At 37.7% G+C, this 14,107-nt stretch overlaps 1 protein-coding gene across 2 annotated transcripts; it reads right to left on the reverse strand.

Annotated features, from left to right (window-relative positions):
- Positions 1 to 60: 60 nt before the first annotated feature.
- On the reverse strand, positions 61 to 11,845 carry gga3a (golgi associated, gamma adaptin ear containing, ARF binding protein 3a). Of its 2 annotated transcripts, XM_031740180.2 has the most exons (17): positions 11,782 to 11,845; positions 11,069 to 11,153; positions 10,838 to 10,913; positions 10,638 to 10,736; positions 10,423 to 10,546; positions 10,166 to 10,269; positions 8,537 to 8,617; positions 8,243 to 8,380; positions 7,858 to 7,939; positions 7,534 to 7,656; positions 6,845 to 7,057; positions 6,177 to 6,250; positions 5,682 to 6,097; positions 3,797 to 3,996; positions 2,835 to 3,004; positions 2,594 to 2,704; positions 61 to 2,389 (listed from the first exon to the last, which is right to left on the reverse strand). In XM_031740180.2, the coding sequence occupies exons 1-17, from the start codon at positions 11,816 to 11,818 to the stop codon at positions 2,279 to 2,281; spliced, it is 2,244 nt and encodes a 747-aa protein (XP_031596040.1). In that variant the 5' UTR covers positions 11,819 to 11,845; the 3' UTR covers positions 61 to 2,278. The 2 variants fall into 2 exon arrangements, with proteins under 2 accessions (XP_031596040.1, XP_031596047.1); XM_031740187.2 differs by lacking the exon at positions 11,069 to 11,153 and having other exon boundaries at positions 11,782 to 11,826.
- Positions 11,846 to 14,107: the final 2,262 nt, after the last annotated feature.

Consider the following 14,107-nt stretch of genomic DNA (forward strand, 5'->3'; position numbering starts at 1 on the left):
ACTGTATCTGTAGTTCGTACTTACCATCTGGCATTGCAAAATGAATAAATGCACATCAAGGACGTTGTTTGGTTATATTAATGCACTTCACATACAGCAAACAACAACATGAGGTACATAAAATCCATTTCAGGGAGCATATGACTATTATTTTTATCAGGTCCTGAGATAGGTTAACGATTGGCAGAAACATTGATTTTCATGCATTCTTATTTTTTCTACAGTGTATATTCTAGGTCCCAATGAAAAAAAATGCAACTTCCCACAAACGGCTGTAAAAATATTATCTAGTAATATGTTGAGTTGAACTGATTAATTTGTTGACCTGTAAACACCATCTGTAATGAGCATCCCTATATAAGGCTGCTGTTCTTCTGTGTCCATATACACCACTGAGTGTTTCCCAGGGCCACAACTTAGAATCAGCAGCGGTGCATAGCTGGTGGCATGGTGTGCAGGTCCCAGGTTCAAACTCGTAGACCGTTGCGGTGTTAGTGGGAGATAAACATTTGGGGAATACAAAAATATGGAGATGGACAAGTCAATCATGTCAGTGCTTCAACCATATCCAAAATGATTGCAATTGCAGGAGCAGTCATTCTGGATATACAATATTCAAAATGCAATACATTTACTCTTATTGAATTAAAAGGCCACACCCTGCATTATAAACTAAGAGAAAAGACTTGAAGGGGGATCTCTCTCTCTCACATACGATTATCCAACAACATTTATTTCAGTAGCAAAGCACCCTTGCAGAAAAAAGAAGAGTGACATTTTGCCACTTGCTTTGAATGGGAAAAAGCAGTACCATCTGGTGGGGAAATATAAAAATAAAAAACTGAGGTGAGTACTCCAAAATCAAACCTTAACATAAAGGAATGAATTAGTTAATGTCAAAATAAATGTAGGATCAAAAGTTGTATTTTCAATGACTTTGAATGGGGGAAAATGTGGCCCGTTAGAGTACCTTAGACATTTTAAGTTAATTTAAGGAACTGAGATAACAATTCTAAAATGAAAATACATTCAGTTGCATTTACACCGATTTTGTGAACACTGAAAAAACAACAACAAAAAAAATCCAAAACAAAAACAAAGTCATGTTAAAATGTTAAAAGGTTTAACATAAATAAAATCCATCCCAGGCTTTATTCATCCATGCACAGAAGTAGTTGTTCAAAAAATGCAATGACAAGTTAATTTAACAATATGACAAATAAATAAACTTATAAGAAATATGTAGAGAACCTCCAGCACATGTAACTCCAAAAAGATAAAGACAAAGAGGTCACAATTCTGTATGAACACATGGTAAGTTACCCAAGGGTTAGGCCTTGACCTATGGCTGCCGTTTCTTCCAACATGAATTAAATTTCCTCGTTAAGCCCATCTCTAGTTTGCTAAATAATGTAACGTTTATAACAAGTCTGTATGACTATTTGGTAACATTACAGACTCTGAAAATCACACTAACCTTTTCATCTATTAATACAATACTCAAAGTATCTATTAATAAGGGGAATGCAGGATACAGCTGACAGCTGCATCACCACACATTTCGTTAGGAGTTGTGATAGCTTCCTCACTAACCAAAATAAATACATTCATGACAATAAATACTGCAATGCTAAAAAATATTAGTGCTGAATATAACAGGCTGAGCTGTGATTTCCTGTAAAACCCAGAAGAAAGGTATTCAGTTGTAGTTTTGAGACACTCTGGAAGCGACCGATTTCCAAACAGCCAATATTGGAGTGATTTTTGAGCAAAAGAGGGGCTCTTGTTTGCTTTGGCCTGATGTCTCAACTCTAAAAATCTTACACAGTCATCAAGAAATCATGTGAAACTCAAATTGCGATCACATGTTCATACAACCACAGTTTCACAATCATTTTAACCTCTAATGCAAGACTGCCTTGTTTCCAAAAGTGCAACTATTCTCCAATAAAACAGAGACACAAATAAGAACATTAAAATTATATCAAAGGGGTACTAAAAAAATGAAAGCACAACAATATTTAAAATTCACCAAACAACCACCATCAGCATTCAGACAGTTCATTTTGTTAGTTACTGCATCACACTGACTACCTCTGGTATCGTAATAAAATTAGCGCTGTATTTGTGCTACATCAGCAGACCATCTTCAACGCTCTGAAATCCAACAAAGTTTATCATATATTCAAACTCTGCCTGAAAGCTTTAATATTTTGCTTTCTTTTGACCACAGCAGAGCAAATCGATCAAGTAGTCTTACAGCAATCAGCCTACAGAGCTATAGAGCTCCCCATTTATCAACAGGTGGAAAATCATTCACCTCCCCCACTTCTGTGAATGGCTGCTCTCCCAGCGTGAATATCAATTTATATCTCATCCGGACCTTTTCCTGCAAGACATAAAAGCAGAATGTTTCAGTTAAGGACCGCACTGAGCCATTAACCATTATATTCTCATATTGATTGACAAGGAAGACAGTAAAAAGATGTTTCACCGTTCTTTACTGAATGAACAGCTCAACTGAGTAAGCGCTCTGTCAATAAATAAATGCTTAAATGCACAAACACAAGAAAAGCTCAAAGCTGAGCTTTACCTTGAGAGGATTGGCAAGCAGCATGATCTGAGTGATGGCAGCAGGGGGAAGTATTGGGTTAAAAGAGGCCAGCTCTGTACCCGAGGGTGGCTGCAGTTTTACTTTCATCGTCTGGAAAATTGGCAGAAGAGACATCCACATACATCAAACAGAAGCTGCATCCCACTTAAATTCGATTTTTTTCTCAAAAATCTAATCTCATGATGCAGGAACAGTGTTACGTATGCACGTCATGTTTTACCCTGGGCACAGCAGCCTGCAGAACAATGTTCTTGACCGGCTGAGTGGCTGTGTTAAGCATGGACGCCACCATCACCAGCACATCCGGCCTGCCTGGTGGAGAGTCGGTGGCGAAATGCAGCAGAACACGAACACCATTTTTATCATAAGCTGTCACTGGGCACACTTTACCTAAAAGTGTAGGTAGCGCAAAGAAAAAGAATAAACTGAGATTACTTCATAAACTGATAAGGCAGTACACACGACCCTCAACACAGTCATTTGAGTCAGCTAGAAGAGGTTTCTGCTTTCATGCACATCGTTCCTTTCGTGCATGCTGCAATGCTTAATTTCAGACCACAATAAGAACATAAAATCCATCTTATTTCCAGTATTAATATGTTTTTCACTGTCAATTTGTTATTCACTTTTTCACTGTCACCAGTAATGATCAGTAATGATGAAATGTTCATTTTTCCATCTAACAATTATGTTTTGACAAAAAACACCTGGAGGTCAGTGAACCATCTGCAGTACACAGGCACGAATGCTTTCCCAAAATCTCTCAGGTGATTATTCTCTCTACAGAATTTGCTATCAAAGTAGACAGATGGTCAAACAGCAGCCAACATTTTAAATTACTGGTTGGAAAAACAAAAATGTCCTAATAAAAACAAAATACATGTTCACATTTTGAGAACATAAAGCTCTTTTTGAACAGCTTTTACACTGGTCCTTTTCAGTGAAAAATCTACTTTAGAAATATATATTTCCAATAGGTTTTAAGGACTTAAAATAGTGTTAAGTGCTTAATAGAGTAAACACCATTTTTCCATCACTGAAAACCTCCAGAAAGACATCAGATGATCTGATTTGACCTCAAATTTATCTTGTCAGGGACCCTGAGCATACACTCCAACAGGCTACAAAAACCTTCACTTAGAGATAAACATATAGTCAGTAAAGCCCACTTGGTGAACTCACTTGGCTTGATGGTATCAAGAGGGACAAATACATTGGCCAGGGACACCTCTTGTCCTCTACCTGGACTCGACTGGCTCAGGGGTAGAACAGGGGACAGAGAGCGCAACAGAGGGCTGTCATCTGCCTGACTCTTGATAGACAGAGGAGCAGACCATGCATGTATTCCTTCTGATATAATTGGGGTGGATGTGGCTTCAAGACTGAAAGACAAAGCGCAAAGAAAATGTTTGGAAAAAAAACACACATTTTTTGTAATTTTGCCTCTGTACACCACCACAGTGGATTTTAACATTCAACAATCAAAATGTGATTTAAGTGCAGACTGATGGATTGGATTTGGTGAGTTTAACAAAAGTACTACAATTTATACAAAGCCCCCTGTTTTCAGAGACTTAACTGTAATTGGACAAGTGACTAACAAGTAGTTTCCTGGCCAGATTAAGTCTGTCTCCTCATTTTTTCAATGCAAATTAAACACAAAAGATCTGAAGCGCTGAATTTATAGCTATTGACTGGTAATCTCAATCTGAGTCCCAAAGAGACATTGATGAAAGTGAGGGAGGCCATCCTTAAGAAATGAACAACCCGACACGATATAAAATGAATAAAATAAAAATGAATAAAAATTAATGCACTGGCATTCACCAAAACAACTGAAAGACCACAGAAGACAAATGAAAATAACTTTACAACATCTAACCAGCACACTGGCACGGTGGTTAGAAGGTGGTCCTGGGAGTTTGGCATTTGCATGTTCTTCCAGTGTCTGCGTGGGTTCTCTCTGGGTACTCCAGCTTCCTCACAGTCCAAAAACATGCAGTTAGTAGGGTTAGGTTAACTGATGATTTTAAATTGTCCAGAGTTGTGAATGTGTGCAAATGGTTGTCTGCCTCTGTGTTAGCCCCGTGACAGACTGGCGACCTGTCCAGGGTGTAACCTGCCTCTTATCCTATGGCAGCTGGGATAGGTTTCTTACATGTAAAATGATGTTAGTTTGTCCAATTATCTTTGAGCCTCTGAAAATGGGGGGGGGAACTATGTATAAAAATGAGTGAAAATCCTAAACAGTTACCGCCATGCTTTTATCAAATCTCTTAAATTAAAAGCTGAAAGTTGGCACTTCACTGATTTAAAATACATTACGACAGTGTGCAGAAACTGTGTCAGTGTCTAAGTATTATACTACTTATGGACCCATATGTATAAAACAACATGTAGTAAATGTTTGGCACAGACGAGATCATAAATATTTATCCTCTACTTGGGAAATTCTTTTGTTACATCAGTTGAAGTAATGACTATCATTATTTGGCACATGTGTACAGCATGTGGTATGAAAGACTTTCTCTGCCTTATTGAACTGAACTAGCCTGTTAGAGAACAAAAAACACACAACACTGTTCCTATAACACTTCCGCTTGAAACACTTCTGGAAATGCTAGGGTAAATAATCAATAGTGGAATCCAAAAGCATTTGACTTCACAGTAACACAAACACATTTGAACCATTAGCAGATAATCAGCTAGCACAGCTACATGAAAATAATCCATCTCAATCTTTGTCTTATCTCAGTTAACGCAAAATACAAAGTACTCTAATGATTTAAAATTTAATTTGTATCATATGGAAAAACGATCAAAAAAAAAAAAAAAGTGTCTGTCAAGAGGTAATGGAGTTTTACAGATCAATCTGCCACTTGCAAACTTTGGATGATTAAATACCACCTTTAAAATTGATTAAGAGACGCAGTCTTAATGGAATGAAGAGTTTGCACCATTTACTGAGGATTCTTTATAAAAAAAAATAAAAATACGATGTGTGAAAGTGTACAGATGGAGTGACCCAGTCTAGAGAATTTTACACAACAGCATATGTATTACTCACCTATTATTGTTGCCCAGATCCAGCAAGGTGAGATCTTGCAGAATGTGACCTGGAGAAGGCGATGGAGAGTGGAAGCCCAAAGTCGAAGTTGAAATTAGTTGAGGGGTGATATTGGGGGCTGAGGGAGCAGATGAGGTCAAGCTGAATGACTGAGGAGGAGCAGCTGGAGCCACGGTGGTCAATACAGAACTGAAGGGTTGTGGGGATATGACGGATGTTGTTGAAACGGATGTTGTAGAAGCCAGAGGTGTAGAAAAGACAGGGCCATTGAAGTTTAAGGAAGAAGCTGGTGTATAAGTCTTGGAAGAATTAGCTGGGGCTCCTGTTGTAGAGAGGGCATCCAGAAAGAGAGAAGGCGTAGAAAACACCGGAACTGTGGGTAAAGTGTCAAAAAGACCCAAATCTTGACTGGAATCCTGGAAATCAAGGGAATAAAAACACTTCTAACCAACAAGACAATAATTAAAATTACTTTAAATTAATTCACTTAAATACCTGTGTAGATGGCAATGGATTGCTTGGGTTTCCATGTGTCAATTTATTAAGCTCAGTAATAGGTTCATTGAGGCCTGTAAATAAAAACAATTGTGACAGAATTTGCATCAAAATCTATTAATTCTGATACAATTGTTAAACGGCACCCATTATTTTGATATTTAACTCCAAATTTTCATTGTTGGACCACAGTAGCCCTGCATAATATACAGTTTACCTTTGTTAAACTCATGGTACAGGCCAAAGTTCATACACTATCTGAAACAAAATAGTTTCCAACTCCCATGAGTGTTTAGAGCAGTCTGATGCCTGAGTTTTTGGCTCATGTATCAGCACTGAAAATACACAACTATAGAAGAAGGTATTTTTGGCTGCTTCTTTGTTTCCTAAGGGGTCACACGCTTGTGTTGGATTTAATGCAACCTTCCCATTTATCCAGGCTTGGGACCTGCACTAGAAGTACACTAGCTTGGGACCCTAGTCTCAAATCATGAGTCTTAAGATGAATGGGTTAACCACTATACCATGGATGCACTATAGCAACAATACACAGTAATACAAAAAGAAAGAAAGAAAGAAAGCAAAAGCGTAATAGGTCCTCTTTATAATTCAGTTTCAAAATTAAAAAATAAATCAGTGTGATTAAACCACATTATGCTGAATGTTACCTAAAGACAGCAGCTCTTCATCCAGCAGTGACAGTGCTGTGGAGGGTACGTTAACACTCTGGGACGGTGGGTCAGTGGCAGCTGATCCACACAACAGGTCAGCAGGAAATGACTGCGAAGATGCTGGAGGTTGCTGCTCAGATGCAGAGGGGCTCTGGATATCCAGACCCACCAGATCAATCAAAATCTCTGATTGGTTTGTGCTTCCAGTGCCTATCAGATACAGTATATAAATGTACTCAAAGCAGTAGTACTGTCAGTCTTCACTGGTAAAACAAGCCAAATCTAAAGAGTCACTTCCCCTAAAAATAATACTTACACCCAACCTTGCTTGTAAACTGTACACAGCATTCCAATACGCACAAAGGCCATTCTCTTAAAAGTGCTAATCCTTTCTCAGGTTAGACTGGATATCCACTCTTAAGCTTATTCTTATGTGTACTTTACACATTATAACATATCTGAAAACATGGTGGATGGGATTCTCAGCAAATTCCTGCGTCAAACGCAATAAGCTTTCACTGTGGTCACGCTAGTGCTGATTGTGCATTAATCAGTTTTGACAGGCACAACATTAAAGCCAATACCACATAGACCCCACTGAGAACATGTCACAAACCACCATGCCAAATGGTAGAAAAGTTAGGACCTGTTCTCTCTAATTTGAATGACCTACACTTCAAATTTACCTGCACTGACTGATGTTTGTGTTTGATGTCCTCCAGCCTCTCCATTCATGGTTTGTCCTTCCACAATCTTCTTATACAAATTAATAACCTGAGAGAGGTCATCATTGGCCTGCAAGATGTCTCCTAACATGTGAATTTCAAAATAAATTAGACCAGGGTGAGATTTAATATAACCTTGAGAAGACAAGTGAAGACATTGCCAATTTACAAACTGAGCAGAATGATTCTGAGTCACCTGGGTCTGATGGGATGTTAGTTTTGAATCAGCACAAGAAAACTGAGCAAGACATTTCAGCAGAATAAACAAATCCAATATTTTATTACCCAAACTACTGTCATTATCCTCGGTCTCAGTAGCGAGCTGAACTACCGTTTGCCTGAGTTTGTCACAATCACCATACAGCTCCTGGAAAACAATGAAAAATAAATCATTATTTAAAAAAGAGACTAAACTAAAAAAATAATAACAATAATAAAAATAAATAAAATAAGTTTAGAATTTCAAACTAATTCAGAAACTATTCATAGGGTATTATAAATTGCTTCTAGTTCGGTTTAATTAAAAAGCCCAGAATTACTTCAAACTGCTTAAGGGTTGTATGGGAAACATTTGGAATTTTCTATTAGTATTTCCAGAAAGGTCAACTAATGATAGACAGATTAATTTTTTCAAGAAGGTCATTTGAATCTTAGCCAGTAAATAACGAACCCTAATAAGCTCCCTGTCTGCGTCTGTGGAGTCTTCTGGGCTGAAATGTGCAAGCATCTCATTAAGTAGTTTGACGCTGTTGTTCACCGCCTCCAGTGTGCTTTTTTGCTTTGTTGCCTTCTGTGTTCTCACCTCATCCTGAAAAAGAAAAACTACATTTGTTAGTATTTGTTGATCAGACTCGTTATTCCTGATATAAGGAGGTAAAATGTCTCCAAAAGAGAGCAGCCAGAAGTCCGACTTAATTCATACTCAAATATTACAACAAAAACATTTCATCTGACATTGACACACCTCCTTGACCATATTCTTGATGAGCCTGTTAGCCTCTTGCAGATCTTCTGGCTTTTTGCTCTTCAGCAGTTCTGCTAATCTCTGCAGAGAGATAGGAGAACTACTAGATTAACTGCTGTGAACCCAAAGTAAACACCCACACACCCACCCGTGAACCCAATATATTTGTAGCAACCAATGAGCTAGTTAAGCAGCATCATAAATATACAAAGTTTGTCTTTATTTCTGTGAAATGCCACAATGCAAATCATGATGCAAGAGAGAGAAAGGATTCAGACAGAAAAAAAAAAAAAAAAAAAAAAGGCAGCCAAGAGAGATTCTCTTCTTTTGATGTTTTGGAGTGTTTCGATTTCGAGTATGTAGTGAGAAAATCCTATAATCAAAATTTCCTATTCAAGCATGAAAACGGCATAAAGGTATTAGCAGGAACAGACTGAAAAGCCATCAGCTGGAATCTGTTGGCTGAGCTGCTGAAGACAAACGGCCAGTATTTCAGGGCTTCAGTTGGGATATCGGCCAAAGCTTGTGAAGTTAATGTCATCAGATAGTAAGTGAAGCATAACCACTGGACATGAGAAAAGAAGCTAGCTCGCAGCTGTCACAAATCTACGATTATTCAAAATCTGTTCTGAAAGCATTACAGACTTTTTTCACTGAACTTTATCCATGTGTCTGAAGTGTTTTACAACGGTTTCTCTGGCTGCCCAAGGCTATGCTAACTGTGTTCTGCCTGTAGCTTTGTGTTTAAGTGCATATATCAGAATGGTTCTCATGTAACTCTGGCAATTTATAGCCACAGATAATCTCAACTCATGATTATGCCATACATATTTAATAGTGTTGTAATTACTGCATTATTCAACGACTCATTTCTTTGACCATTGATCTTCACATCGCACTTTTATTTTGACTAGGAGCTGGAATCAGAAAGTTCCAGTTCATAACAAACGCTTAATTACCCAATCCACTGGAACCATGAGCCTCGGAGCTTAATCATTTTACCAGTGCTTGCTGTTTTTGATATTTGTTCATTGCAAAAGACATGTTAAGTTCAGAACTGCTGCATTTTTGCACACCTGAGTCACATACAAGCCTTTCTCAGTATAGTTTCTGCAGTGTGGCCATAATACGAAGACTGAATGGTACTGAAAACCTGCGTAGGGCTACTTTTTCAGCACAGAAGGAAAGGAATATGAATCAATAGGGCAACTGAACTACAAACAAGACCTATAACATCATTAGGATCAGTACAATCTTGTCATTCTTCATCCCTACGCCACACCTTTAAAGTTTCAGGGGTGCATAATGCATAGTTGAGATGCTACTGCGTTGACAAAATGCACCAACATAAATCCAGACATATAAACATCTCTCAGAGTGCAACAAAAGGTGTTTGCAGGGCCACATTTTTTCTATGATGACTCACATAGCCACTGACTCCTAAGCTACCAAATGAGCTCTATCCTGAAATGCACTATTGCCTCTTTGAGGTATAAGTGATATACCATCTTAAATAATGCGGAATAACCTATAACTAAAAACCTATATCCGTAACAGAGACGGGAGAAGTGAAAACGAGAATTAATGAGAAGCAGCTTTCACACAATATCCAAAAATAGTTTCTCTTACTTTGCTTTTCTTCTCATCATCAAACACAGGATTCTTGGGTCGTGGAGAAGGTGATGGTACTAATGTGGCATCAAGAGGAATTTCTGGGTCAGCTGAAACAATACCTAAAAATAAAAACAGGTAGTCATTGCACTTTGGTAAAGACAGCGTCAGGACTTCATAGCACAGTGATAGTGATTTTTGGATTTTACTGTGATCAGTTCATAATGTTTTTCACTCAGTATATTTAATGATTTTTGAAGCTGTTTATGTCTCACCCTGTAATTTCAGCATCTGATATGCTTCAGCAATCTTTGTTTCATCTGGCAGAGACACTGTCCAACTATACAGCATCTCTATCACTCTTTTCTTCACTTGTTCTGACACTTTATCTCCCAGGTACTAAAAAAAGATGTAGATGAACTGCTTAATAAAGGAAAACAACAACTCAAAGTATGACGTTGTCTGCAAATGTAAAAAATTTGGTACTTACTTTGGGTGAAACCACCTTAATTAATTCATTCAAAAACTTAAATTTCCCAACTTCATTGTGAAACCTTCGCCCACAATTCTTCATACAAGCTTCAAGAACCTGCAAAAACAAAACAAACTCAAATAAATATTCTTCTTTTTTAAACCGAGTATCCATGAATATCAGAATGAAAAACACAGTGAAATTATTTCACCACACACCGTTAATGCTTGCATTGCTTCCCAGTCCTGTGGTGACTGAATCTTGTATGCCAACAGTCTGACGGATATCTGTGGACTGAAAAATATGCCAGAAAGGCAATTCAAACAATGCAATGCAAACTCAATAATGTAAGACATACAAAGGCTTGTGTGTTTACCACAAGGAGGGGACAGATGATTTGATTATGAGTGTAGGGAGAGGCTGGGGTTATTAAATGTACGTGGCCGTACCCTTCTAGCTCCTTATTGATTTGATCACAGAAACTCATAATATACTCCCAGTCTTCCTGCCGGTTAGAAGGGTTAGTGGCTTTGTCTGAAACAGAAAATATAAAATCTCATGAACATACAACTCTGACAGCTTCTTTGGTGCCTGTGGTTCACCTAAATCCAAGGACAGCCACTGAAGACTACAGTTTGTTTACTACCAAGATTTCAATCAGCCCTCCAGCATCAAGCTCCCTCCATTCCCAGACCACCTTACGAACAATCCAGGCAGTTGTTAAAAATATTCAGCTTAATGTGAATTCACTCTTACTGAGCCGCAAGATACTTTACTGCTCCTGTTTATGTTTGTTGTTTTCAGATGGTGTTAAACTTCGGTTAAAACCTAAAGGTGTTTCAGGAAGCAAACGTTTAAGTGCATTGTGGAGACCCAATTTAAAACAAAAAACTCATCTTTCTAGGCATACCAACTATAACCACGGGAAACGAATAAGAACAATTCAAAAATGGTTAATATTTGTCGTGTGTCAACCATCAGCTGACAGCTGACTGTGCTAGCCTCTTGTGACAACACAGATGAATTAGCATCGCAAATTTCAAATGTAGTTATGTCATACGAGTGCAACTAATATTTAATACAACTAAGTTATCGTAGAGGGTACGCGACTACTTCTGTCATGAATAAATAGCGAGAAAAAAGAGTTTAAATTTATACTTACTAAGCCAAGACTCCAATGACTCGCCATCGTCCGCCATATTTGTACAAACAACGCGTGACTCCTGATGCCTTCACGTGCTTCCGGATAAATGGGACACTGTATATTTTTGTAAATTCTATATTTCTACCCTACCATCATGTGACGACTTGAACATTTTTTCAGACAGCATAATATTTTAATGTCTCAGCTTGTTCTGTATTTATTCGTTTATATGTCTTTTTTCACCAAAAGCATGCAGCTGAGATAAAAAAAAAATTTATTAATGTCACAACTTTGGTTTTCAATTATTTATTTTGAACTACGCTTTTTCATGCTGTACAGTCACTTCAGTGGAACGACTTTACATTATACACCGTTAATGCCTAAAAAAAGAAAAAAAAGAGAACTGAATGCACAAGTGTGAATTTATTTTAATTTTCCCTCTGTGCCACTTTATACATACATAGTGAATGCATTTATACAGGTGATATTAAATATTTTAATACGTGGTGCTAAAGGTTCTATATTGTCTTTAAATGTGGCGAGGCTTTGGCCTATTAAGTTGTCATCAGTCATCATGATTGACTGGTATTTTCTCTTTGTCAGCACAGAAAGGATTTGTTTCACAGCGTTCAGTGATATGACCAATACTCAAAACACTGGGAAAGTCTCAGTGAAGAACTCAGTGAAGATCTAAAAAAGGAGAATTGTCGATTTTGTTCCTCAGATGTGTCACCACTTTGCCAAGGTCTGGAAGAAACTGACAAACAAACTGGCATTCTGAGATGAGAGCAAAATCGTTAGAATGTTCAGAAACAACCCAGGAACCATCAAGGCTTAAGCCTGCCTGGAACTGGAAAATGCTGGAAAACTAGCATCACTGTCCACAGTGATGCTAGTTTTACATCATCATGGACTGAGAGGGTGCCAAGTAAAAAGGAAGCACCTGTTGCAAACTCAACACCTAAAGGCTTGACCTAAATTTGCAGCTGCCCACATTACCAAGCCAAATGACTCATGGTCATAATGGCAAGAGCTATGCTTGGGTGAGTAAAGGTGAAGATTTCAAACCTAAGAACACTGTACCAACTGTCAAGCTTGGTGGTGGTAGCATCGTGCTCTGGGGTTGTTCTGGTCTAATGGTCTAATGAGCAAAAAATCTAATGAGCAATGTGCCAGAAGTTTATTGATGGCTACCAAAAGCATCTGATTGAGGTGCTAAGAGACTTGCTAAGGAACATTTAACCAAAAATTAATGGGAGGTATATGTGGAATAGAGAAAATGCAAATTCAACATTTATTTATTTATTTATTTTTTACTGAATTTCTGTTTATTTTAGAAGTTAAAAGAAAATTCAAAAAAACCATTAAAAGACCAAAATTACCATGATGAGTGTATATACACTTCTGACCACAACTGTATAAGAAAAATAAATGTGTTCGGTATATAACTAATAATTGGCTAACAGTATCATTGCATTTAAAATGCAATGAGTCTAAAATTCTAATTTCTTATCAGATTGTTTTTGTCAGTTATTTTAAAGTTTAGCTTTGAGATGTTAGTTTAAACTTTAAATAAATGCTTTTCACAAAAATTTGATTTCTTTGGAGAACAAGTTGCTATCACAAGCTACTGCTTTGTGTAATGGCGAGCTTTTGTCTGGTGTTGTTTTCTTTCACTGCATGCCATTCTTTGCAAATTCAGTCTCACTCCCTCTGAGTTTCCAAATGAAACTGCGTGAACAATTCAAGGAATCTTGATCTTCAGATATCTTCAAGGACTTTAGTGGCTCCTATGCAAATAATCCATAACATGAATTCCAGTGTTACTGTATAACAGGTTTTACATATCTTACATCTTGAGACAGACCAAAAAAAGCACTGTGGGACAGCTTTGTCACCTAGTACCTCACATTCATCAAGCTTATAAGGAGGAAATAAAGTCCAGCAAGACTCTTTGTATAGGCTCATGACATCTGCTGCAATTGTTTTGTCTTAGGTCCAGTTTAATGTATCTGTTTACAGAGTCAGTGAAGTAATGTGAGAATTTTGTGAAGAGGGGGATGTTTTTATTGGCTTACTCTCAGAAGTTAGAGAGAAGCAGATATTTTCTGAGTCAGTCATACTACTCATATGAGGAGTGTGATTTCCACTAATTTGATTTAAAGCAGTCTGTAAACTAAGTCCAGCAGCAGCTTTATCCACACACTCCGCAGCCTATCAGCTGCAGAGTCCTCTCATCTTATCAGTTATAAGTGATGAAGGTTTTCTGTCTGCAGTAAACACGTTTGTGCACTCTGTTGTTTATTTCCTTTAGATTGATTGATTCTCCTTCTTCTTCCCTTAT

The sequence above is a fragment of the Oreochromis aureus genome, linkage group 6 (assembly GCF_013358895.1).
Source record: "Oreochromis aureus strain Israel breed Guangdong linkage group 6, ZZ_aureus, whole genome shotgun sequence".
Lineage (NCBI taxonomy): Eukaryota > Metazoa > Chordata > Actinopteri > Cichliformes > Cichlidae > Oreochromis > Oreochromis aureus.